This window comes from Pimephales promelas, chromosome 8, assembly GCF_988280905.1.
Source record: "Pimephales promelas chromosome 8, fPimPro1.hap1.1, whole genome shotgun sequence".
Taxonomy (NCBI): domain Eukaryota; kingdom Metazoa; phylum Chordata; class Actinopteri; order Cypriniformes; family Leuciscidae; genus Pimephales; species Pimephales promelas.
The window spans coordinates 25,010,806-25,036,774 of NC_142776.1; the positions used below are offsets into that span (position 1 = coordinate 25,010,806).

The 25,969-nt window shown below is 38.7% G+C and overlaps 1 protein-coding gene across 1 annotated transcript in view; it reads left to right on the forward strand.

Moving 5' to 3' along the window:
• The first annotated feature begins 1,624 nt into the window (after window positions 1-1,624).
• pik3r3b (phosphoinositide-3-kinase, regulatory subunit 3b (gamma)) overlaps window positions 1,625-25,969 on the forward strand; it is a 171,961-nt gene continuing 147,616 nt past the window's right edge. Inside the window, exons 1-2 of the mRNA XM_039647714.2 lie at window positions 1,625-1,814; window positions 2,132-3,033. Of these exons, the coding sequence (XP_039503648.2) occupies window positions 2,709-3,033 (325 nt within the window). The 5' untranslated portion in view covers window positions 1,625-1,814; window positions 2,132-2,708. The remainder of the gene's footprint in view (window positions 1,815-2,131; window positions 3,034-25,969) is intronic.

Below are 25,969 nucleotides of genomic sequence, written 5' to 3' on the forward strand. Positions count from 1 at the left end.
TTTTAAGGGTTCAATAAGAATGTGCAGATCTATATTGGGTCTGTCGGTCCATGATCAACTCTGGACATCTATTCGACCTCCAAACTAGATCCACTATTCTAGATCCACTATTCAACTTGCGCTGTTTGATTGATGACTCCAGCGATTGCAAAAAGGATCGTTCTTTGATCACTTTCTATATATAATTTAATCACAGTTTAATTAACAGATTATTTTCATTGTAGGCTACTAAGAGAAACAGTGTGAAGTTGACCATCTCTTTTTTACTGACACATAGGGAGACAAAGAATATCTGACTGTCCATGAATCATTACATATCAGAAATCATTGGTAACAGATCAGGCATTAGAAATAATGTTTTCGCACAGTTACTGTCAAGTCCATATCATAAAAGTCTGTTTGCCTGATCCACTGATATGCTAAAGAATTCACTGTGAAATGTACCAAACAGGCTACAAATAAATAATGCTCAACTGAGACATTCACATTGCTGGAAATAAATAACCACATTCCTAGCATTAGGATACTTTGGGCCAAAGTTGCAATGATGAAGTAGACTGTGTTGATTTTCTTCTGCAAAGGCGGTCTTTCACCTCAATGACTCATTCGCTGGGCTTGGTTAAAAGCTGTTTGACTAATAATTAATAATGTATGTGCACAGCAATACATTGGAAATATACACATTGTTTGTTGATGGACATACACTTTATTGCTGATAGTGAGGAATTATTGTTGCATCTCACGCTTGGATTGATATGGTAAAAAATCAACGTCATTACAGTGGCCAGACAGATCATTCTGAAATTTCAGCTTAGGAAGCTTCCTCAGAACTGATCGTACACAATCACAGTAGAGGAGGTTTGTGGAAAGTTGTTAGAGAACCATTGAAAAATGTGGTGATGTGCAATGTATAACATGAGAAAAAGAAAGTGTTTTTTGACCTCTGAAGCATGTAAGCCTGTTGTAAACATAATTAGGAACCTTTAACATATAGGGGCAGTTTAAACACACATTTCTTCTTGAATGTTTTCAAAAATGTTTAAGGAAAAGAAAAATAGATCATGAATATTGTGCTACTACACTTGACCTGAACATAAGAGGTTTACAGAGGTCATTTCTTTGAAATACTTTTCCAGTTTTCTTTTCAAATGGAAACAAACCTACTTTTTTGTTTTCTTTTTTAAAAGAAATATTATGGTAGATACCAACATCTATAATAAAAGTAAAATAAAACTAAAATAACACTGAAACATTCTTGAATGGAATATATTATACAGTGTTACCTTGAAAATATTTTCCTAACTGTATATATATATATATATATATATATATATATATAAACACAAACAATAATAATGATTATAATAATAACAACAGAAATGCTTTTAGGAGTCTGAGTTGCTGGTGTTCTTGGGTCTGTAAAGATTAAAAACCCTGGTCTAAAGAACATACGTCAGAGGAGTATAGCCTATTATGTAACTTCAATGTGTTTAGGCGAATGAAAAGTACGATGCTACATTTTCACGCTGCAGTGCGTTCTTCCCATCCTGACCGCTACATAAGGACATCCGAATTCCCAACTTTGTCCCACGGTGTGATAAGCAGACAGCGGAGGCGTGGTCTCTGACGTCACTCGGGCAGAACCGTACTACAGCACTAGTCTGGCTGGATGTCTGACTCAGCTACGCAGGTTGTTTGGGAATATATTTTAAACGCATGTTTTAACTAAACAGACAATACATCCTCGCTCGTTTCTCTTGTGTTGGACTACGTGCATCCTGCATTTTGGGCAGTTTGGGGAAGTGCGGCAGTAGGTAAGTTTGTAAGCAATATCACGCGAGTCTAGTTTCTGCACGCTGTACACAAGTTGGCACTGTCCCAGTCACGCGCTGTAAGTCAGGCATGTAGCCTACATGTCATTTTACATTGTATTGCTCTGCGACTGTTTAACACAGAGGTTGTGATGCTGTGCATGCATTACAGTGCTTTTGCATTTGAACTCCAATCCGTGCATGTTTATTTCATTATTATAATTGAAATGTAAAAAGTTGCTCTTTTAATGGAAAGATTGTGAATTCAAGTTGATTTGAGTTAGAATTTGTGAAACTAACTGTAAAATGAATGCTTTCAGGTTTAAAAGTCTTTAACAAGAAGACGACCGAGGCTCTTGCTCACTCAATTGATAAATAGACTGCCAATGACTATGTTAATATCTTTCTGACCACACCTGCTAATGGACTGAGAGGTTACTTCAATAAATGTTTCATTTCTATATGTGGACTAGTGCCAATGCTGCAGAAAAGCCCAACGTCCCGATTCCAGGTCACTGTGCCCCCCAAATTTGTGCTATCACTGTCCTGCACCATCACCCGCTTGTTCATCTCTCACTTCATGGGGCTGTTTTTGCTTTCTCTGACCCTGTTTTTTATCTTGCCACAGACTGCTAGAATTCGTTTCAAATAAATCTGTGCTTTTTATTTATGGACCAAATCTAGAACTGCGCAATAACGGCCTCTGCCCAACATATGGTGCTGTTGGGAGTTTTAACCCTTACAAGAAACTACATGTCACTGAGCTCTCAGGATTTAACACAAGGACTTTCCAAGTGAGTTTGCTCTCAGGATTTAAACCAAGAATTTACATCCAGGTCAGTTTTATACAAGCACCAAACACCCGAAAACCATCTGTGCTCATGTAAATAACAGATCATGAGCTCAGACAGCTTCCAGTACCGTGCACTGTTCGAGTACAAACAGGAGAGGGGTGACGATATCTCTCTGCAGCCTGGCGATCTCCTTACGGTCAGTAAGATGGCACTGCTGACGTCCGACCTCCAGGAGGGGGACGAGAAGTGCCCAAAGGGCTGGCTGCATGGCACCAATGAACGCACTAAGGAGAAAGGCAACTTCCCTGGCACCTTTGTGGAGTATGTTGGGGTCGTGAGGATGAGCCTTACTTCAGGAAAGCCCTGGCTGAGACCTGTACCGCCAACACCTGTAGGGCTCCTGCCCCCAGGGGCCTCTGCTTCAGAGGGTGAGTGTACATTTTCCCTAACTTGGGTGTTATCCCTAAATTTGGTCAAATAAACAATATTGTAACACTATATATATATATATATATATATATATACTGTATTAGGGCTGTAGTGAACCAAAGAAATCCTTAGTCGACCAAAGTCCTGTCCTGCGCAATGATCAGTTGACAAAAAAAAAAAAAGACATGTTTTGCATTTTGATTGAACATTTTTTAAACAACTGTCATAAAGCAAAAAAACAACACATAATACTATAATAATACGATTCTTTGAAAATGAAGTGATTCTTTTTAACTGCAAAGTGAGGAGCTCTGTCCTAGGTCTATAGTGACCGTCACAATCGCGCACCTGACCACACCACACCACATGCTACAAAAAATATAACTGCTAAAACTGAAAATAGCGTCTGAAAAAATAACTGAAAAACTACAAATAATGAAAAATCCTTACAAAATCTCTCATTTATACAGGCTATATATACTTCTTTAGCTTTTGTCTAGCCGATCAAGGCATTTTAAAACAAACACACTGTCTGGTACGTGTATATGTTGCTTACCACTTTTAGGTGATAGGCCATATTGGTTGTTATGATAGCTATGGTAAGTTAGCTGTAGGCCACATAGCTTGCACTCCACAGTCTTGTTGTCTTTTTTTTTTTTTTCTTTTTTTTTTTTAAATGCAGCCAGACAAAATATTTAGATTTCTTGGACGTTTTTTCAACTAAAGCCAAGTAGCGTTCTAACTGAATGAATACAGCAAAACTACCTATTATTCCAAACTGAGCGCGAAGCAGCAGTGCAGCCAGCCACAGGTGCGGTTCCCACGTGGTGCACTAAACTGTGGTGCTGTTATCAAATAGCCTAAATTAAAGCATTTAAAATTGGGGATAAAACATAGGCTAATTATATTTAGAATACAGGAATATATAACTGCTTATAAAGGAATACATTTCAAGGAGTAAATCAATGAAAATTTCTTTCTATGAGAACCAATGAGAATGTCAGTCGACCAAGACGGCATCGACCAAATAGTCGACTAAAGTTGACAGCCCTTATATATATATATATATATATATATATATATATATATATATATATATATATATATAAAATATGTGTGTGTGTGTGTGTGTGTGTTATAGACTTTTCTAAGACTTTAAATGTATACATTTACACACACACACACACACACACACACATAAATATATATTTATAATGTATCATCATGGAGTGAAAAATGTTACCACATCTCTATGGCATCCATAATCTCTTATACCCTCAGTCTTCAGAGCAAAATGGCTAATTATCTCCTCCCTACATTCAGATCAGGCACCACAACCCTATAATAAAACCCTCCGCTTGAAATTTGAGGACATTGTGTGCAAATCACAGACTTCGTCTCCCACTAGAAATGTTACTTCCAATTCTGAATTTAGGGATCTGTCTATGATTTGTGAATATCTCTGACAAAAAGAAAAGGCATAAGTATTTGCACAAATGGTGACTTTAAATAAGACAACATTATGTCTCAAATGTTGTGTGAAGCTCTTTATGGGGCCTGAGTTGCCCCTGTGTTTCTTATTGTGGTACAGTCCGCTTGTGGGGGTGTTCATATGCTAACTAGGTCAGACAGTCAACTCTGGTTTTTCCAAGAGTGCTCTTCTCTCTTACTGTCTAGGGTGCATGTCTCTTTTATGGTCAAGGGTTTAGGTTGTATTTATGTGTTTTATTCACTGTAGATTCTCTTTTAGTGACTTATTGAGTTCCTTTGTTTCAGCCAATGTGCAGAGATGGTGATAAACAGCGTAGCAAAGCTATTCCTTAGTGTCTGGAGAGGTAAAAACATGCAGTTCTGTTGAATAATTGATCACTGGTGCATTGGATGGCTGACAGTCAGCCAATCATTAGACTCACCCCGTGCCAAGGGATCCTTGTGGAACACTGACGAAACACTCACTCTGATTGAAGAGAGTTTTATGAACCAAACAAATTGTTAAGTTTACCGAATCGATCAGATGTTATTTATTATTTTTTTTTATAGTACAAAACAGAAAAATGCAAAGTTATCAGACTTGATATCAACACAGTCACATATCGAAAAATAATAATAAGCCTGACTCAAAATAATAAAAAATGCATTAAAAATGGTAAGCATGAATCAAAACTTAAACATTTAAAATTATATTGCACAAAACTTAAACATGAGTTCAAAGTTATCCAAAATGAACGCTTAAGGTGTTTTTTCATTTCTTGTTTCCACATTCTGCGCTTGCTTTTCTAAATGTTGCTGTATTGATTGTAAATATTCAATTCCTTGTGTTTTTGTACTGCAAACAACATCAAGCTAAACCGATTGTTGGAAAGCTAATAACAATTGTTTCCATGTCTCTGTGACATTTAGGTAGTATTGTTGATCCGTTTTATTCTCAATTTAAACGTGGTGTTGCCTGTTCTGACAACAAAATATCTTCTGTTGATAGTTGCTGAAATGGAGATTTTACAAGTTTCAGCATATGTTTCTTTGTGTAATAGCATAGATTTATAAGGTCAAACTCAGCAACCAGCTCTTTTATTTGTTTTTGTCTGTTCTCTCAATCCGTTCTTCTCTGTCATCTTCTGCAGAGGCATCATTAGCATTTTGTGTTCAAGCTGATTTGCTCAAGTGTTACAAAACGTGGCCCATTTTACTTAATAACAGCACTATGTCATGTCTCCTGGGCATACAATTGGCTGTCAAATGCTTGGTGGGCAAACTTTCTGTTGTGGAGATGGTGTATTCCACAGCTGGTTTCTCTCTTTCTCTTTATCCCACTATGAAAAAAAAATGACATGTTCCATGAAAACAATGTATGTGTCAAAGATCAACTTATTAGCTGCTCACCAGCACTGTGAGTGTCAGTCCAAGCCTGCGATCTTCTCATTTACCATAATCCATGTTATTGACTTAGATCCATCTCCTTTGATCACCGATGCCTGATTACTTGACTCTCATTTCTCAAAGGCCTTGTGCAGTCATATGTTTGATGAGGAAAAGCCACTTTTGGTGTTACGGTCTGATCAAGCACATGGTGATGTGTTAATAGATGAGTCGGAGAGCTGCTAAGTGGGATGATGGTTTTCGAAGCGACTCCAGAAGAAGCATGAGCAGATCTTTCTGCGATCAATTTTCCAGACGTGCAGGTCAGGCATCATGGCTGTTTTTGTGGCTAGACTTAATGAGGAACTGAGCAATGCGAAAAGAGACTGCAGTCCTCCATTGACTATATTACTGAGGACAAAAAAAAAAAAAATGTTTTTCTACATTCAAAATAATCCCAGCATTGCACCAGGGCTGCACTCTCAAAATTTACATTTTAATGTTAATGTGAGCCAATGTGGCATAATTTTTCATGAATTTATATGCCGTTTAAAAAATATAGAGAGAATTTGTTATTTTTAAAGTCAATTTACATTTGCTGAATTCAAATACCACTGTTAGTACTTGTCTTTGTTACATGATCCTTTATTGTAATATGCTGGTTTGATGCTAAAGTAACATTTCTTATTATTGTGGTTTTGTGGAAAACATTGGGTTCTCTTCTTTTTTTTTTTTTTTTTTGTACCAGTGTAAACGGCTTTACTGCCCCTTTCAATCAATTTAATACATCCTCGTTGCTGGAAAAAAGTAAAAGTTTCTTTCAAAAGAAATCGAATTCCAAAGGTTTTAAGCTTTTCAACCCTCGGAGACTGTAGTAATTTACAAATGTACATTTTTTTCTTCAAATTTATATCTATAATAGTTAAATGGCAAATTAAAAGTGATATATGTCAATATATAATAAAATGCTTATGAGTTATAGGATTTTTTGTATAACAGTTATGTCATAAGTATTCAACGCTGCTGTTTTTAAGTCACTTACAGTATATGTATGTATGGTACACAATTGAAATGCAATTAAGCATTTGGAAACTCTATAGCAAAACTGCATTATCTTTTATAGCTCTTAAACATATACATGCATACATTTAGCCCATGGATGTGCTGAAGTTGAGTGGCAAATAAGTCAAACGAGCTCTCACAATAGCTATAGATAAGTTGTTTTATTACATTACAAAGTATGTGGTTATAAAAAGCTTTCCAAAACACTAAGTTTCTAGAAACATAGCTGGCAGTCTTATTCATACATTTAAAATGTGTTGTACCAGCAAACCATTGAGGTTTTTGAAGGAAAAGCACAATATCATTAAGGGGAATGAAATGTTTGAACAGAGCTACTCAGAAAAATCCTCAATTTACTGCCAAAGACTTGCAAGATGACCTGATGAAAAGAAGGAGAAGAAAAAAAAAACATTCCACTGCAGAGTAATAAGAAGAAACCTAGACAAGCATGATCGAATGCCACCCTTGGTCAACAAGAACATAAAAGGCCGAACTGAATATGCTACAGTTAATTTAGGATAGACCATAGGGGTGGAAAAATTGATTCTTACATGCATTGAGATACAGATGTGGATGATTCTGAATCGATTTTACAAAAAAAAACACTATATGAAGAGTTCAGATGCAAAAGCCTCTAAATGCCATTTGAAATTTTCTTCTTTAATGATGATTTTTATCAAACTTGTAAATTTAAGTTCAGTAATTTCACTTAAATAAAAATTAATAGGTAATTATCATTGCCATTTAAGTGAAATCACTGAACTTAAATATACAAGCTTGATGTAGCTGAGTGAGTCCAATGCGTTTTCCCACCAGTGGAGCAAGTTGATGTATTAAACTTTTGCCGTGTCTGGTCGTCAAAACTCCGAACACATCTTAATTTTTTTAAGAATGACTTAAGTGACATTCTCTTAACTCCAAGTCCTCCACAGTCGCGGCCAAAGCTGATTCGAAAACATCTTGTTTGTTTTCAAGTAGCAGGGAATTAACCTATGGAAATCACGGCGCAGAACCATCTTAACTCTGTCGTCATTGTGTTAAGCCTGCCCACCAACTCTATACACGATGTGATTGACCTGACCAGAGTTTGGTTTTTCCACTTCGAAAGCCAACGGAGACTTGCTAGACCACACTGGCGGCAAAATCATTTTTACTGCCACTATGGTGTGTCTAGATTTTTAGGCTAGATTAAATCTGCTATAATGGCTATTTCAGGGACTTTTATGGGCTATAGCCATGCCCCTTGTGGCAGGCTTTGACGTGTATGATGTAATGATAGCTCATTGGAGCACACACCGGAGTCGCCTGCACCGTTGAATGTGCAGTTGCCGTAGCACAGCCAATGAGTGAGCCAGACACTCACTGTGCTAGCAGTGCAGCTTATTCTTTGTTAATATAATTTTGATTTATTATATAAAACCCTATTTAAGTAAACTTCACGTTTATTGCAGTGGCTGTTTACAATAAACCTACATATGTGAAGTGTCTAACTCTTACCTCACACTGATCAATCATTTGGCTCTATTTATTGATTGTATATGTTATTTTTTCGTCAGAGACCATCCAAATTGAAACTAAATGAAAGCATGCTGAAGATTGGTGCACTAACTAGCTCGGGTAGGTCAAAAAACACATGAGGAGAATCTTTAGAATAATACAACATCAGCAATCACAGACATTCACATTCAGACGGGATTAGGTTTCTCAGAGGACAGCTGAGTTCGCCGAAAAACAGTTGGTAATTTTCTCTGGAATTTTTACTGAGGTTGTGTGAGAAAAACACAGACTTGGCAGATTCGGACTGGATTAAAATCACAAAGTACGCCTGTGAAACACGAATTTCTCTAACGACCCCCTGGAAAACTAGTTATGTCCGAATAGGGCTCTATTGTGCATTATATTGAACAGAGCCTTGCAATCCTTGGATATGCCATGGAAGATGGCAAAGTGAAAATATTGGCACTAATCGCAGTGCTAAAAATAAAAACTATGATTAAAAGGGGTCGTGGCATTGATTTTTGAAGCTCATTTGTAATGTTAATAAAGGTTTTTGCACAAGAAACAAACATTATATATATATATATATATATATATATATGGCAAACGTCATTGCATAGGACATTATTGCAATGACATTAGCCGATCACAACCCCCTGCTATTCCTTGTGATAAAGTGTTTTGTAAAAAAAAAAATATATATATTACTAATACATAACCGAAATTTTTTTACTAAATGTTGCTATGTAACTCTTGTCATATCTAATACAGTTATCTTTCAATAAAAGTTTCGGTAACACTTTATTTTAGGGTCCAAATCGTATATTAGGATATTGGGATGTTGACTGTTTATTAATATATATAAAGCACAAATTAATGTCTTACTCTGCATGACTCTACATCCCTTAATCCTACTCCTAATACCTAAAATTAAAGGGTTAGTTCACCCAAAAATTGAAATGATGTCATTAATGACTCACCCTCCTGTCGTTCTAAATAACACAGTCTCATCCCAAAAAGTCATATAACTGACGTCTTGGGACGTTTTTTGACCATACGTCAATATCCGCCTTTTTAGGGCCCCCTTAAACGTCGGTAGATGGCGATCCCGGGCCGTCATACAACTGACGCTTTACCTTTAACGTCAGTTAGGTGACGGGTTAGGTTTAGGGTTAAGTTTAGGTCTGGGGTAGAGTTAGGATCCCATAACCTCATCTACCGACGTTTAAGGGGGCCCTAAAAAGGCGAATATTGACGTATGGTCAAAAGACGTCCCAAAACGTCAGTTATATGACGTCTTGGGATGAGACCGGGTTGTTCCAAACCCGTAAGACCTCCGTTCATCTTTGGAACACAGTTTAAGATGTTTTAGATTTAGTCCGAGAGCTTTCTGTCCCTCCATGGGAAATGTATGTAGGATATACTGTCCAGAAAGAAAAGACATCACCAAAGTAGTCCATGTGACACCAGTGGGTTAATTATAATTTTTTTGAAGCATCGAAAAACATTTTGGTCCAAAAATAGCAAAAACTACGACTTTATTCAGCATTGCATTGTCTTCTGGTTCTGTTGTCAATCTGTGATCACGAGTCCGCAGTGACGCTGCTGACGTGTATCTGGTGCATCCGTGTATTCGGTTTCAAATAAAAATGGCTTCAAATGAACACATCTATTTCCGAGTCAATTCGTTCATTTCGTTTGTTGAATGAACCAAATGACACGAAAAAAGATTCATTCATTTTGATGAACGAGTTCGAACAGGAGAGTCACGAACGTGCATCACAGAACAGAGCAAGGCGACCATTTGAGCTTATAAAACTTAAACTTTGTTATTTTTTTATTTTATTTTTTTTTTTTAAATGAGTGATCGTTTCTCTTGATAAGACCCTTATTCAACGCCTGGAGTCATTTAAAGCCCTTTCAACAGTTTGCACTGAAACTTTGCACTGAAACTGTCTTTGGACCTTGAACCGTTTGGTTACCAGTAAAGTACATTATATGGAGAAAAGTGCTGGAATGTTTTCATCAAAAACTTATCAAAAACTATTTATAAAAATATTTATTTTCGGCTGAAGAAAAAATGACATGGACATCTTGGATGATATGGGGGTGAGTAAATTATCTTTTTTTAAATTATCACTTTAAAAATTAAAGGTTTTTTTAAAAGTGAACTTGACATAATTTCCATTTTTTTGGTGAAATAACCCTTTAACAACTAACTTACAAACTGTCAATAAGCTGTAAATAGGAGTTTGAGGCAACAGTCATAGTTAATAGTGAGAATTTTACCCTAATTTAAAGTACATTTTTTTCTTTGCTAACATCTTACACTGTCATTTACAAAATAATCTGCAGTAAAATGCTCCAAATAAACATATAACCATTCGATGTGATCCAGGACGTCATTAAAAATAAACCGTCCACTTGTTCCTGACATGGGTGCCCTTCTAAAGTCTGTACAGAAACATAAACAAGCTGTTTAATGTTTATGTACTTTTTCCAGTTTTCATGTTGTCAGAACACGTCAGAAATTAAACGGGCATCTGTATACTGTATCGTGTAGATGGCGTCAGTGATAATAATGGGTTCAATCTGATTTCTCATGTCCCCTTTAAGATTCAGTTTTACAAGATTAATTTATGCTACTCTGCTTGATGTACCCTTGTGTAGTGCTTCAGGCTCCCATGTGACAGGGAGGTTCAGACTCGGCCAAGGCTCTGGCAGAACACTTGTTGGCTCCCATACTTCTTTGCTGCACTCAGTTTCACATTATCTGCAAATGTGGGGGAGCGATTTCAAAAACGTAACCTTTAAAAATTCCGATTAAGACTTTGTAATTTTATAGCATCATTTCTTAACCAAGTGGCTCTCCACTACCCACGTGAACTTGGCCAAAGCACATAAAAATGAAAGGCAGGATGTTTTATTTTTTTTGACTGAAGATAATATCTCAAGCTCCTGGTTTGTGTGATATTTCTCACAGCAGAAGGTTTCATACATTCCTACATAGCCTAAGGCTGTTAACGGCAAAACAATTTTTAGAAAATATTCTCATTATTCACTCATGTATGGTAGAATTTCATTGTTTCAGCCAGAAAGAGCCAGTGTTTTGAATATTATTTTCTAGAAATTAGATGAACTGTGAATTGATGTCTTGTAGTTGTAGCCATGAGGATGACAGGTAACCGGGAACTTTTTTTTGCTATTTTATGGGCTCAATACAGTCATTTAATAGTAATTCACTCATTGGAATTTTTCCCAACCAACAAATATTTCCCAATCAAAATCTACAATGGGACTACACATTAGCCATGCTTACCTACAGAAAGCTGCTTTGTTTTAAAGTGACTTCTCCGTGCGAGTTTTGCTCTGCATTCATTGCTATTGGCAATTAGAAATTAGACAATGGACCTTTTTTGACCACCAAAATTGTGGTGACCGCACTTTCAGAGTGCTGCTTTGTCTACGGGGCCTTTGCACCTCCTGTCCATGTTAAAAAGATCTGGTATCTGTAAAGTATGTAGCAAAGTCATCATTACTTTTGTTCCACATTAACAAGTTTTAAATTAATCAAATTGCAAAGCAACATACATAAATTCCACTATATCTCATTGTGGATTTGCCAGAACCTGAAACAGGCAATCATTTTACGTTTACATGACATGTTTCATTTTACACATCATTTGCAATGCAGGTAGGCATCTCTGTTCTTGCAGCTGTTCAGCATTAGAGCGCTTTGTCCCATGTGCATTTCTGAACAGACGTTTGACGGATATCGCTTTAAGCATGACAACGAGGGCCGGTGCAGATCCCCTCAGTCATATCTCTCTGAAAATCCATCTCCACCATCCCACTCAGTGGCATGCCAAAAGGACGAAAGCCCAGTCTTTGTGTGCCATTTTATCCTGCTGTTGTGTATTCTCTTTCTTGCTTGTTTTTCATGAAGCCCGGGGATGATGATAAACACTGCCTTCACTTGGGAGAACGTTGCGCCATAAATCTGTTTTTATCCTTATTTCTATGCTGTGGCTCAGGATTTGACTGTGGTTTTCTGAAATTTAGAGAGAAGCACAAAACGGCTAAAACTGCTTCTCCATATTACACTTTCTCCAGCTATTTATGAGCACCCATAAAGACTCATGCCTTTTATGTCATTATTTTATGTCCCCTTCATCTGTGCATTTTAAATGTGACCGAAAAGCTCACGATAAATGTGTTGCAGTGTAATTTAACCAACATAATAACGCAAGGATATAAAATGCACCAGGGTAAAATGGATGGTGTACTGCCTTTTATAAACAAGGGTGGGTCTTTGTTTGAAGCATATGACCTCAGATGAAATTAAACTCTTTAGACTTATTGTTAAAACCTGTTTGTGACAATTCTAATATGCATATTTGGTGTTCACGAAATCTTTAATCAATGTTAAACAGTTTCTGTATACCGTTTAATATTTTTGTGCAAAATGATTATTATTTTTTTCGGTATTATTTGATGAATACAATTTTTTAACATATAAAAGTCAATTTCCTTTCATTCCAGGCAGTGATTAACTTTAATGGAATAAATGCCTCAGGTGATCAGCTGAAAAGCCAGGTAAACATTTTAAAATAGAGGTTTACAATCACACGAGGTCTTTATTAGCATCAGCACATAACTTCAAACCACTTGATTGGTGTTCTGGTGTGGAATTTATGTTTCCATTATAGCATTAGATGTGCTGAAGATTGGCATGCATGCTTGGATGGCAAAATTTGCTGCAAGAAATCTAGAATGCAGGACCAATTCTAGGGACACCAGTTCTTTTAAGAACTGCTCTTTTTATCGTATCCCCGTAAGAGTGTTGCAATGAGCCGGAGGCTGATGGTTAATCTTGGCCATTCTCGAAAATGCCACAGATGTTTCTGGTGAGGGTGAAATGTATTTACAGAGGGAGTTTATATGCTTGAGCTGCAGTCAGAATTTAAGGTTTATCTTGGTTGAAATTCTAAAGTGTTCCTGGCCTCTTCAGCTTTTACTGCTTCAACATTCCTTATGTTGAATGCTCTTATTGTGTTGACATTTTAAGACTCAAAGTAGTGGTATAGCGGGTGAAATGCTATTGCATGTTTGTGTATGTGTAAGAGAGGGAGAATGCCCTCGGGATTTGGAGAATAAAGCCCCTGTTTTAAAGCAAGGGGCTAGTGTTATTTAACTCTGGTTGATGTCATATGCTATGTGTCACTGTCATACATACAATTAGAAGTTTGTCAATACTGTTTTTTTTTTTTTTTTTACATTTATACAAATCAAGGCAGTTTTCAATATACAATTCAGCAGGACTATAGATTTAGATGTTAGTGCATATAATAAGGTTAGCTATGGAGAAATCGATTTGATTCAGAGAATTTGGTTGGATTTTGAGCACAAGCAATCTTCATCCATCCAGGAAGAACAAATACTGTAACATCACTGAAGGTCAAGAGGTTAGCTCTGTCTTTTTACCTTTTTATAAAACTGTTCCGTCATTAAGTCAAATTCATGGTGAAATTTATAAAAAAAATGGCTTTCTTTTTCTCTCCTTTACCATTCTTGTGGTCTTGTCACTTGTGAGAAAGTGTGTGCTAGATGTATAGAGCAGCTAACCGCACAGCATGAGAAATAAATGGTAAATAAAATGTTTGTGGTATTTAAAAATCATCTCGGTTACATATGTAACCCTTGTTCCCTGAGTACAGGGAACAGAGACGTGTCATCGGGGGAGTTCCCTGACGAATTGGGATCACTCTAGGGAGCCTATTGCCTATTGCCGAGAAAATTAAAAATGAGCCAATAATCATTGGCATGCAAAATTTGCATTCCAGGTATAAAAGGCGGAAGTAAACATTGCATGGCGCTTTTCGCTGAGGAGCCGAAGAGAGTTCAGTCCTCCACGAAGGTACAGCAACATGGTGAAGGAATGACACGTCTCCATTCCCTGTACTCAGGGAACGAGGGTTACATAAATAACCGAGACGTTCCCTTTCGTCCTGGGAACTCCGACGTGTCATCGGGGGAGTTCCCTGAGGAATTTAGATCCCTAATAAAACACCATGATGCTGGCCCCTTCCATCTAAGCTACCCTGCAGCAGTTTCTTGACAAGTTACGGGAGCCAGCTTGGGAGTCACACTGCTGTTCCACAAATCTCGCTCAGTAGACATTGGATAATACTGGGAAAGTGTGCCCTAACCCTTAAAAGGTACATATGAACTAGCCCAGAGGGATAGTGAAACATATGGCAGTCCCTGAGGTAGCCCCAATCCAAGGGAAGTGGGAGCTTACTCAACAGGGACATCAGAACAAGTCTGTCAAGGGGAAGATGCTGCTGAACTGCACGTGGCATTATGGGTCACCGAAGAGACCACTGGAAAAAAAATACCCAGTCTACAAACAACTATTTTAGAGGTAGCAGACCTGGCGCGGCGGTCCGCAACATCTGGCACCGGAGGGGTGATGGAGGAACTCACGAGGCTCACTGACGTAGGGTGCCAACGGAGCAAAAAGATGCACGTATCTGGCCAAGGCACGGAGTGGCGTAGCAAGCCGACACAACCTATTTCCTCGCAACACTGGCCATTGCGAGTACTCGGGAGGAAACAGGTTCTACACGTAGATAATCTAGTGAACGTGTTTGGTGTCACCCAGCCCACAGGTCTACAAATGTCTGTCAGCGAGATGCCTTGAGCCAAAGCCCAGGAAACGGCAACACCTCTGTGAGCACGCAACCTGGGAGGACAAGGCTCACCCATAGCTTTACACGCTCAGGTGATAGCATCCACTAACCAGTGAGCTAACCTCTGCTTGGAGACAGCCTTCCCCTTCTGCTGGCCTCCGTAACAGACAAAGAGCTGATCTGAGGTCCTAAAGCTTTGCGCTCTGTCAATGTAAACCTGCAGAGCATGGACGGGACAGAGAAAAGACGGGGCTGGGTCTGCCTCTTCCTGGGGCAGAGCTTGCAGGTTCACTACCTGATCCACAAAGGGAGTGGTAGGAACCTTGGGCACATATTCGAGCCGGGGTCTCAATATCACATGAGAAAGGCCTGGCCCGAACTCTAGGCATAATTTGTCGACCGAAAAAGCCTGCAGATCTCCAACCCTCTTGAAAGAGGCCAAAGCCAACAGGAGCGCTGTCTTATTGGACAGGATATTTAGCTCCACTGTCAGCAAAGGCTCACAAGGAGGACTTTGAAGAGCTCTTTGTACCAGAGCTACAGTAGGTCCCAAGAGGGTACAGCGTGCAAAACACGAGGTGGATTTAATCCTTTAGCACCCTTAAGGAATCCGATGACAGGCTGTGCTTCCCCACGGACTTACCTTCTACCACATCGTAATGTGCGGCTATTGCGGCAACATACACTTTGAGGGTGGATGGAGAGAGCCTTCGCTCCAACCCATCTTGTAGGAAGGAAAGCATGACTAATCGGGCAAGTTTGGGGGTCCTCCTGACGTTAGGAACACGACTCGACAAATAGGTTCCACTTCAACGCATAGAGGGGCCTCGTAGAGGGAGCTCTAGCAGAAGTGATGGTGTCCACCACTGCCTGTGGTAGACCACCTAGAACCTCTGCGTCCCGTCCAGCGACCAGATATGGAGCTTACAGAAGTCTGGACGCATTTTCCATAGAGTGCCTCATCTCTGAGAAAGGAGGTCTTTCCTCAGAGGAATCGGCCAAGGAGGGGCTGTCGCGAGGAGCATGAGTTCCATGAACCAAGTCTTGGTGGGCCAATACGGGGCCACTAGCAGGACCTGCTCCTCGTCCTCCCTGACCTTGCACAGAGTCTCTGCAAGAAGGCTCACTGGGGGAAATGCGTACTTGCGTAGGTCCCGGGGCCAGCTGTGAGCCAGGGCGTCTGTGCCAAGAGTCCCCTCGGACAGAGAGTAAAACCACTGGCAATGGGTCATGTCTCAAGGGGCCTTGCATTGCCTCAAGGGGCTTCTCAAGCACAAGCACGTACTGGTCTGTACGGACAGCACTGCGATCATTGCATACATCAACTCTGTGACCCAAAACACACCCATTACTCATTAAAAGAATAGAGACAAAAACAATTGGTTTCACCAACCACTCAAAACCAAATTAAATAGTGTTCCAACTTATCACCGACAGGGTGTTGTGAGGGAAGCCGCCAGCATCTGTCAACGAACCTGTGTCGGTGATTGGTTGGAACGTCTAGAAGGACCAACACATTGAAAGTTTCTGGGATACTAATGACGAACTAAATTGAATGCAACACTTTTGTTTTTGCCCCCATTTTTCATGAGCTGAACTCGAAGATATAAGACTTTCTATGTTAACAAAAGGGCTATTTCTCTCAAATATTGTTCACAAATCTGTCAATCTTTGTTAGTGAGCCCTTCACCTTTGCTGAGATAACCCATCCAACTCACAGGTGTGGTATATGTTCATTGTAGGATTAACAGCCAATACCTGTGTTTTCATTTGAGCACTGTGTTATACCTCGGGTCACAATTGTGACCGGTAACAAATGTATACATCTTACGAGCAAAATATATATGCAGGAGTATAATTATATAAATATATCAGTAGTAGACCCTTTTTTATATATATATATATATATATATGAAGAGTTCAGATGCAAAAGCCTCTAAATGCCATTTGAAATTTTCTTCTTTAATGATGATTTTTATCAAACTTGTATATTTAAGTTCAGTAATTTCACTTTAATAATAATTAATAGGTAATTATCATTGCCATTTAAGTGAAATCACTGAACTTAAATATACAAACTTGATAAAAATGATCATTCAAGAAGAAAATTTCAAATGGCACTTAGAGGCTTTTGCATCTGAACTCTTCATATATATATACACAAATTATGATAATTCTATCTGTTAATTAAGATGTTTTGCATACTACTTTTTGTAGTAGCTTGAGGAAGACATCTTCTTCTAGATGTGCAAGCAGGAATAAACTGATCTGGTCATGTCACACATTAGTCATATGACATTAATAGATTTTAATCAAGACAATGTATTTTATCATTTGAAAGTTGAATTGCATGCCCAAAGTCAATAACAACTTTTTTTAGAGCTTCCAGAAATAAGAAAAAAAGATGCAGTCACAATTGTGACCGGTGGGATTAAACGGGTTTTAAAGTCATGTGATGCAACAGTGTATATCTACTGTATCTTTTTTTTTTTTTTTTTTTTTTTTTGGAGTGATGTGAACTGTTTCTTTTGTTACAGTAGGAGCTGTTTGCCCTGTTCCACTTTTTTGTCTGAGGACTTCTGCCTGTCCTTGCAGATACATCAAATGTACTTTAAACAAGCTCATAGTTTGCCAGGCTGCCCTCAAGTTAAATAGTTACTCTCCATCCTTAACCTTCTGTCCTCTTTCATCTTCCCTGGAAATTTGCACCGTCTCTGAAAGAGACAGCACTCAAAGGAAATTAATGATGCATCAGTAAATATGACCTACAGAGCCATGTTGACACAGGTGGTGCTCTTTTACCTTGGCCTCATCTTCAATTTGCTCTTCTTTTAGCAAGTTTGTTTAAATTCTTCCCATCTGCCCTGAGCTCCACAACCTTCAAAATGTTTAGACTGGAGCACAGAAAAAAGCCTGACTTATGTGAAGGCAAGAGGTTCTTCTCCAAGATTAAGAAAACATAGAAAGTATTCGATTTGCTTAACCAACACCCACGCTAATTCAGGGAAACCTACATTAGACTTTTACACAAAATTATTTTCTATGGCAGCTTAGGTTAAGCAAACCCTATTTCTCATTGTCAATAGATAATTTAATAGCTGAAGAATCATTCTCAACGTCAAATTCTGGAGAACACATCCCTGACCTTGGACACTATCATTGAAAGTTAGTTGGGCTGTCTGTGCTGCAGTGATTGTTGCCTGAGGGCAACCTAGTTCTTACCTGTCATGTTTGTCTCATATGCTCTCCAGATATTGAAGAGGCAGAACACTGTTTGATATATTTTTATACATATAGATGCTGCCTTGCTTGAGAATCTACACATGCCAGAAGCTTTTTGCTGAAGAAAAATCAAAGAATCAGTATGATCACAGACTACAGTCAAATGATTACATGTCCCATTATGACAGAGGGGAGGTAAATGGTCAGGCATTATTGACAGTGCCCTTGGTCTCCCTTCACATCTTATTGGAACTCTATTGTCATACAACTCTTTGTCTAGATATTTGTTTTTTGCCAGCTTTTCAGGTTAATTTGTTCTATTCTCAGGAGTATTTTCTTGTCAGGTGAGTGTCAAGTGTTTTTGTGTGGATTTTTGTATTTAATGGATGTCAGCAGATGGACTGCACTTTTTCTCTGATGCAGCTAGCCTAGCAGTGCAGAAATGACACACTTCACCTTTAATGAAAATGTCCATGACATGTCATTTGATTTGTTATTTTAAATAAGTGACCTTTCATCTTGTTTCCTCTGTTTATTTATTGATGTATTCCTTATAAGTTTATGACACTGAAATTTTGAACTTTATAATAAAAACCCGTAAGCCTCACTGTTCTTGAAGCCAATTGCATTGGACTCGAAAATATTCAAGATCTTGCCAACTATTCTAAAAGCTGGCATGAAATCAAAATGGGCCCTATTTATTTCTTAGGACATGTTACTGCTTTTATTGTGAATGATTCAAGCTTTCACGAAAGAGTAAAATCTGGATATGATGACTATATCATCTTATTGTGGTCCTCCTCTAAATTAAGATGCTGAAAGAGCAACACTACTATTAAATCACCAAATTATTTGCTCCCTGTGAACTACTAATGGCCGTCTGTTGCACAGCCAAAGCAGCATTAGTCTGCGCTTTCTCTCTGGACCCAGTAGGTCCATTTACACCATCGAGCTCAGAAAGGAACAAAAGTTCACAGCAGTCATCTTCCTGATTATTGTTCCCCATTGACAAGGACAAGGGCTGAAATACCAAATAACTTTTATTTGCTCTTTTCCTTCTTATTTTGCTGATATATTTTTTTTTATTATTTTTTTTTTATTTCTTTGACCACAGTTGCGTCAAGTCTTTGACCACAGTTGCGTCAAAAAGCTTATGGAAATGATGAGAATTTATGGTATTTGTGAGTTATTCACATTAAATGCCCTTTGTAATTTGCTTTTTTTCTCCCTTGTCAATGCCAGCTAGTTGGGTTTTTGCTGCGTTGGGTTTCAGGTGGTTGTTATTGTAGTAGGTTCTCATCTCTTGTAGGGCACTTTCCATGACAGGCTCAATCTTCTGGAAGTTCTCCTGCTGGGTGGTGATGCAGAGATCGTCCGCATAGATAAAACGGCGGCATTGTGATGATTTTACAGAGGTCGAGGTCGCCAGTCATGTCAAAAAGTTTCCTAATCATGGTGTGGTGCTGGACAGTATTGCAGGCACCAGTGAGGTCTATGAAAGGTGCTCTGGTGATGAGTTTGCACTCAAAACCGTCCTCAATGTGTTGGGTGAGGTTCAGTAGCTGTCCAGTACAAGAGCGGCCAGGACGGAAACCAGCTTGATCTTTAGTATGCTTAGATTCTATAAGTGGCATAAGGCATTGGAGTATAAAGCCTCTCATAGAGCTTGTAGGTGATGCAGAGGAGGGAAATTGGTCTCTAGCTCTTTGGGGATGATGGATCCTTTCTAGGTTTTAGAATTGCGACAGTCTTGGCCTTTCTCCATACTGATGGGATTATTTTTTCTGCCATGCATGAGTTCAGCATTTCTAGGAGCCAAGTCTTTGCTTTAGGTCCCAGGTGCTGTATCGTTTCCGCCAGTACATCATCGATTCCTGCTGCTTCCCCAGGTTTCATCATGCTCATTGCAGCTTCAAGTTCTTGTGGATCGAAGTGCTTGGTGAGTGCTCTGGTTGGTTGTGGGTGGTCCAGTACCAGTTTTCTTCCAGGCTTTCCATCGATCTTACCCAAATTTGTTCAGCAGGATCTCTCCGAGTTCCATGGTGGTGGGGGAGAAGGGGTCCTCATGGTATGGTAGGCTTTCTCATTGGTCACGAGATGTTTCCGACAGCCCGGAGATGTACTCGGTCTGGCATCCTCTTGGTATATGTTGCCTGACTGACCTTTTCAACAAGTCTATAAACATGCTGTAGTTGTTGGGGTGTGATGGAATGCTGGAGATGGAGTTTTCAATCTCCTGTTAGAACGGCAGCCAGTCTGCCTTACGCAGATCGAACCTTCTGCGGAAGGGGACGGTTGATGCTTGGAGAACGGATCAGATGGTTATAGTGGATAGGGTCCAGGACCTCTTTCACAACTCTCAGTGTTGGTTCAGTGCTCACACACACGAGATCTGGGTTATGTCCTTGTTTCCATCTTGCACTGTAAAAAGATTTTGGCAGTTTTGTATCTTCAATCAGAGTCAGGTGTTTTGACTCAAGCCAGGTTTCGACTTTATCTCCGTCTTGATTGTTCGCTTCATAACCCCACCATGTGCTATGGGCATTGAAGTCTCCGATACTGATGTGGTATTTCCTCTTGAATCTGGGGGGGTTTATACACTGATGTGACGGAGATATCCGGGAGGGTACACTCTAAAAAATGCTGGGTTGTTTTAACCCAATTTTGGGTCAAATATGGACAAACCCGAAATGTTGGGTTAAAAATGTAATGTAAAAATTTAACCCAACGGCTGGGTTAGTCCATATTTGACCCAAAGTTGGGTTAAAACAACCCAGCATTGTTTAGAGTGTAACTGTGATGGTTTCCTTTTGTCCTTTGGTGATGTTGGTGCAGACCTCTTCGATCGCAAGGTTTGGTCTGCTGAATACAGCTGACCCATACTGTCTGTGTCGGATCTCGGCCTCTAGCTTCTTTCCAGGGATGGCTGGTCGGTGTTGTGCGGGGCCAATATGGGTTTCATGCATGCACACTTTGTCGAAGCACTTTGTCGAAGCTGTTGCTAGTATGTCTGCCTTGCGTCTGGAAAAACCTTCAATATTGATTGAGGCGATTGACAGTGCAGTCCCCGAGGGGGGCAAGTATCTGTTGCGCTTTGCCATCATCATCTGTTAGACCCCATTTACACCTGGTATTAAAATGCGATCTGTATCCAGATAAGTTATCCGGATAATAAAAAACGCATGTTAATGCAAGGTGTAAATGCGTTGTGATCGGATCGTGATCGGATCTGCCTGACCACATCTGGAGGTAGTCTGGCTCGCATTGTGTCCGGATCTTTACTAGGTGTAAACGCAATCTGGTTGTTGAAACCACATATGTATATGTTACTCCTCCCAAAAAATGCAAAAAAATAAACGAGTGAGAGCTTGTTATATAGGCAATATGTCATGTAATAGTCAGATATGACGGCGCTACTGAGACACGCATCACCCATCACCGCAGTTGAGCAGCTGAGCGTCTATTCATCGAGCCAACGTGCAAACATTGCAAATAAAAGTGAAAGTAAGTCATAGACGCTTAACACACAATCATATTCAAGTAAAGAAACAAAATTATCTTACCAGCGCTGTTGCCACTCTCTTATTGATGTCTTTGATTTGGAAATTAGCTGATGATCAACGAAATGCAGCTCGTTGCTTTTGGTGGCGTGCAATCCATTAAATCTGCATATAACGCGGGAGTTTAAGATCGGATTTATATCCGTTTTGCAAAAACACATTTATGTGGCCAGGTGTAAATGGAATCGGTACTTATTATCCGGATAACTTATCTGGATACAGATCGCATTTTAATACCAGGTGTAAATGGGGTCTTAGATTGCTCGGGTTAGGTATACAGATGTTGGCCTACTGTTAGAGGTGATATCAGATATCAGATTGTACCAGTCAGCGTTTCCCACGCTGCACCATGGGGAGGTTTCTGTATTAGCAGCCTCTCTACCTTTACTAAGACTGTTTTTAAAAAGTTTAGTTAAACGTCTCTTATGCTTACCAAGACTGCATCATGTCATGGCAAAGCTGAATTTTCGGTAGCAAAGAACAATATTTATTTGATTTTTATTAGATTTTTTTTTTTTCACAATGTAAAAGTCTTTACTGTCAGTTTTGATCAATTTAATTAATTATTAAACCAAAACCAAGCATTTCCTCCCCCTTTATGAGTAGATACTGTGCAAAAAGACATCCAGTTGTATTTGTATTATTATATAAAAGAATTTGTATTATTTTGGAACAAAGTTGTTAAAATGGAATTTATATTGGCTACACAAAGATGATACGCCTAGATTTGATGATTGTTGATGATTGTAAATGGTGGCTGCCATGGTGATTCAGGAATGCTCCCTGATGCTCTTAAACACACTTGCGGCATATTGGACCACATCATTGTGGGCTATGCTTAGTTCTGCTCCCCTCAGCCTTCCTTTGACCTCTTGTTGGTCTTTAAGGGAACGCTGCATTGGTCATTCCTCTTGTTGAGGGGAAACTCCCAGCTCAAGGCAGTGTGGCCTCTGCAAGACACGCCAGTCCAAAGCATGGCCTGGCAGACGCATTTGTTTGGATCAATCAGTACTTGCTGTTGCCATAGAATTTCAAGGACTGCATTTATTTAGACATCAATCTGCAGTGTGCATTGTGGGTATGGATATTGAGGTAGGATAGTCTAAAAAGGAGAATCTAATAGAAATAGCATTTGTTGCTTCTCCATTAGTGCATGCTGGGTAGACTAGTCTTAATGTTTGTTTCTTATAGTGATTTATAGATGGGGCATGTAGGCCCACGACCACTATTTATCTTTATTTTCCCATCCCCGTCTGAGAGGACATACTGATCTTTCTCTGAGTATGCCATAAAAGAGAAGGACTGGAGTAGCAAAAATGTAGCCACATGGGAGCGACTGCATACTCGCTTTTTGTTTTACCTGCTTTCTCCTTTTCAAGCAGAGCTCTCGGATGAGAAGCTGCTGATTACTGTCACAACACATTACCCAACCCATGTGTCTCTTTCCACAGGCCTCTTTCTATTTTCCTCTACCCTTCTCTCTCTTTTTGATTTAACGGCCCAGGGACATTTTCCTCGTGTAATAATTTAGTGCTTCTGTTTTTTTTTGTTTTTTTTTACCACAGTGACCATTTCACTCTTGCTTTAATTTTTTCTCTCTCATTAATTAAGCTCATTAATGCTTTTAAGGCTCTGTTCATTTTGTTTACTCGTCTATTTGATATAGACATTGAGCTCTTTTTATTCAGAGACTTGCTGAGTGCATGCTTTTGCCGTACAGAGGCTCAATGACATTGACACAATATCTAGTTTTTGGCCTTTAAACTTTACTGTTGTGTCTGTGAAATGAAATTTGAGGAAGGAACACCTTTAATTACAACCAGATGATAATTAATTTACATCTAACGAAAGCCATACCTCAAACTCTAAAGGTAAATGTCTGCTTAAATTTATAAATCTGACTAAAAAGGACTTATAAAATTATTATTATTTTTTCTCTCGAACAAGGGGTGAGTAATTCAGTCCATTTTGTCAGGGGTTTTCAAACTGGAGTCTGTGGAAACTTAAGAGAAAAATGTAGTGCTGTCAAAGTAAATGTGAATTGATGAATTAATATTAATGAAATATGTATAGCATAGTGATTCACTGAATTTGATATTACTTTTTATTTGTGCTTTCTGTAAAATTGCATTGTTATTTAAAACACTGATAGTGATTACAGTAAGAAAACAACAATGTATTTCCTATATATTCAAATATTGTTTGTGAATTGTGAATGTCAATTCAATAAAAAGTAAATATTTTTATATGGATGTTTTAAAAGCCCCTGTGTTGTCCTGCTGTTTCCTAAAATAATACAGTATGTTGCAAAAGATTGATAGATAAATACATTAGATGTGAGCAATCAAATTGGGCTCTGTACCAAACTCACAGCTTCGCAGTACCATGCTGCTTACGCGGGCACTGTGAATAAATAAATTCACACTGTTTTTGCATGCAGTGTGAAAGAGGCCTTACTGGACTGGACAATCCAACAGAGCAGAAGAATCCAATAAGGTCTGGCTGCATACTTGCACTTGCACTCGGTTTTACACTGCACGCGTTAGCAGAGCGGAGGAATTAAATATGATTCATGCATGCCTTTAATAACAAATGAAAAATGAAAGTCAAATATTCAACAATAATCATGCACATCATGTCTATACTGTATGTGTGCTATATTAATCATTCTAATCTATTTACCTCTCTACATTGAGTTGAGTTGTTCGCTCGTTGGCCAGGGAAAGGTTGTCAAAAACTGAACTGTCAAAACAACTAAAACTGTCTTTTAAATGACTTACCATCGGCACCAAGAGCCACTGCAACTTCATCTTTCCTTTGCCTGCAAGTCTTTAAGCTTTCCACGACGCATGCGCGAGAACTGAACTGAAGTAGTTAAAGGAGATCGCAATTCTCGCGCATGCGTCGTGGAAATCGTATTGAAGTCTCGTTTCAGGCCAACAAGGAAGAAAAGGAATAGTCGAATTAAGTCGTTATTTTTGTTTGTTTTTTCGCACAAAAAGTATTCTCGTCGCTTGATAAACTTATAGTTGAGCCACTGTAGTCACATGGAATATTTAAACATTTTCTTCATTGACTTTCTGGGCCGTCAAGAGCCAGTCCCTTAGGCAGTCTATGTGGTGGTTATACAGCTCTCAAATTTAATCAAAAATTTCTTCATTTGTGTTCCGAAGACGAACGAAGGTCTTACGGGGGTGAGTAATTAATGACTTAATTTTCATTTTTGGGTGAACTAACCTTTTAATTTTAATAGACAAACAGAGAACTGCAATCTAGGCATTTGTCGATCGGAAAGATATTTTTGGCATCCTTCCTACATGATTCGGGAAAAGTGTAACTTATCAGCTGGCTCTGATGGTCGCTAAGAAGATGGGACGTAATAAAAAGCCTGTGGTCGTTGTGGTTTCTCATTTGGTCGCACTCATGGAGAAGTAAGTAAAAGAAGCAACATTCGTTATTTAACTTCTAAAATAAGTAAGTTCTGCAGTTGAAAACTGCGCTATGCAAAGGAGTTGACTTACTGCGTTGCTTTGATTGGTTGTAGGTCTACCGACTATCCAATTGGGTGCAGAGTTTTTTTCTTTTCTGGTTCGGTTAAGACACGCCTCATAATCAAAGCCCTACGGAGCGGTTTCAGACTCATATTTTCACTAGAATATGAGTTTGACGAAGTCAGGCTAGTAGAAAACTCCATTCAGTCTGAAAAAGTGTTTTTGCCTTCAAAGTATATTCAGGCACTATATATATATATATATATATATATATATATATATATATATATATATATTGTAACATCCTAAAATAAATGGTAATGCCATGTTGTTAGATTAGCACCTATAGAACTACAGTACCCATTTAACATAAAAAAAAAATAAATACAATTTTTGATTTGCACAGATTTAAAAGTAATATTCATCTGGTTTTATTTATTTTAAGGCATGTGATGGTAATATAGACATACTGCATCTTATGTTGAAGAACGCATCATTTCTATCACCACGAGGTTAGTGTTGTTAGAGGACTGACAAGAAAGTAATAGTTCCTTT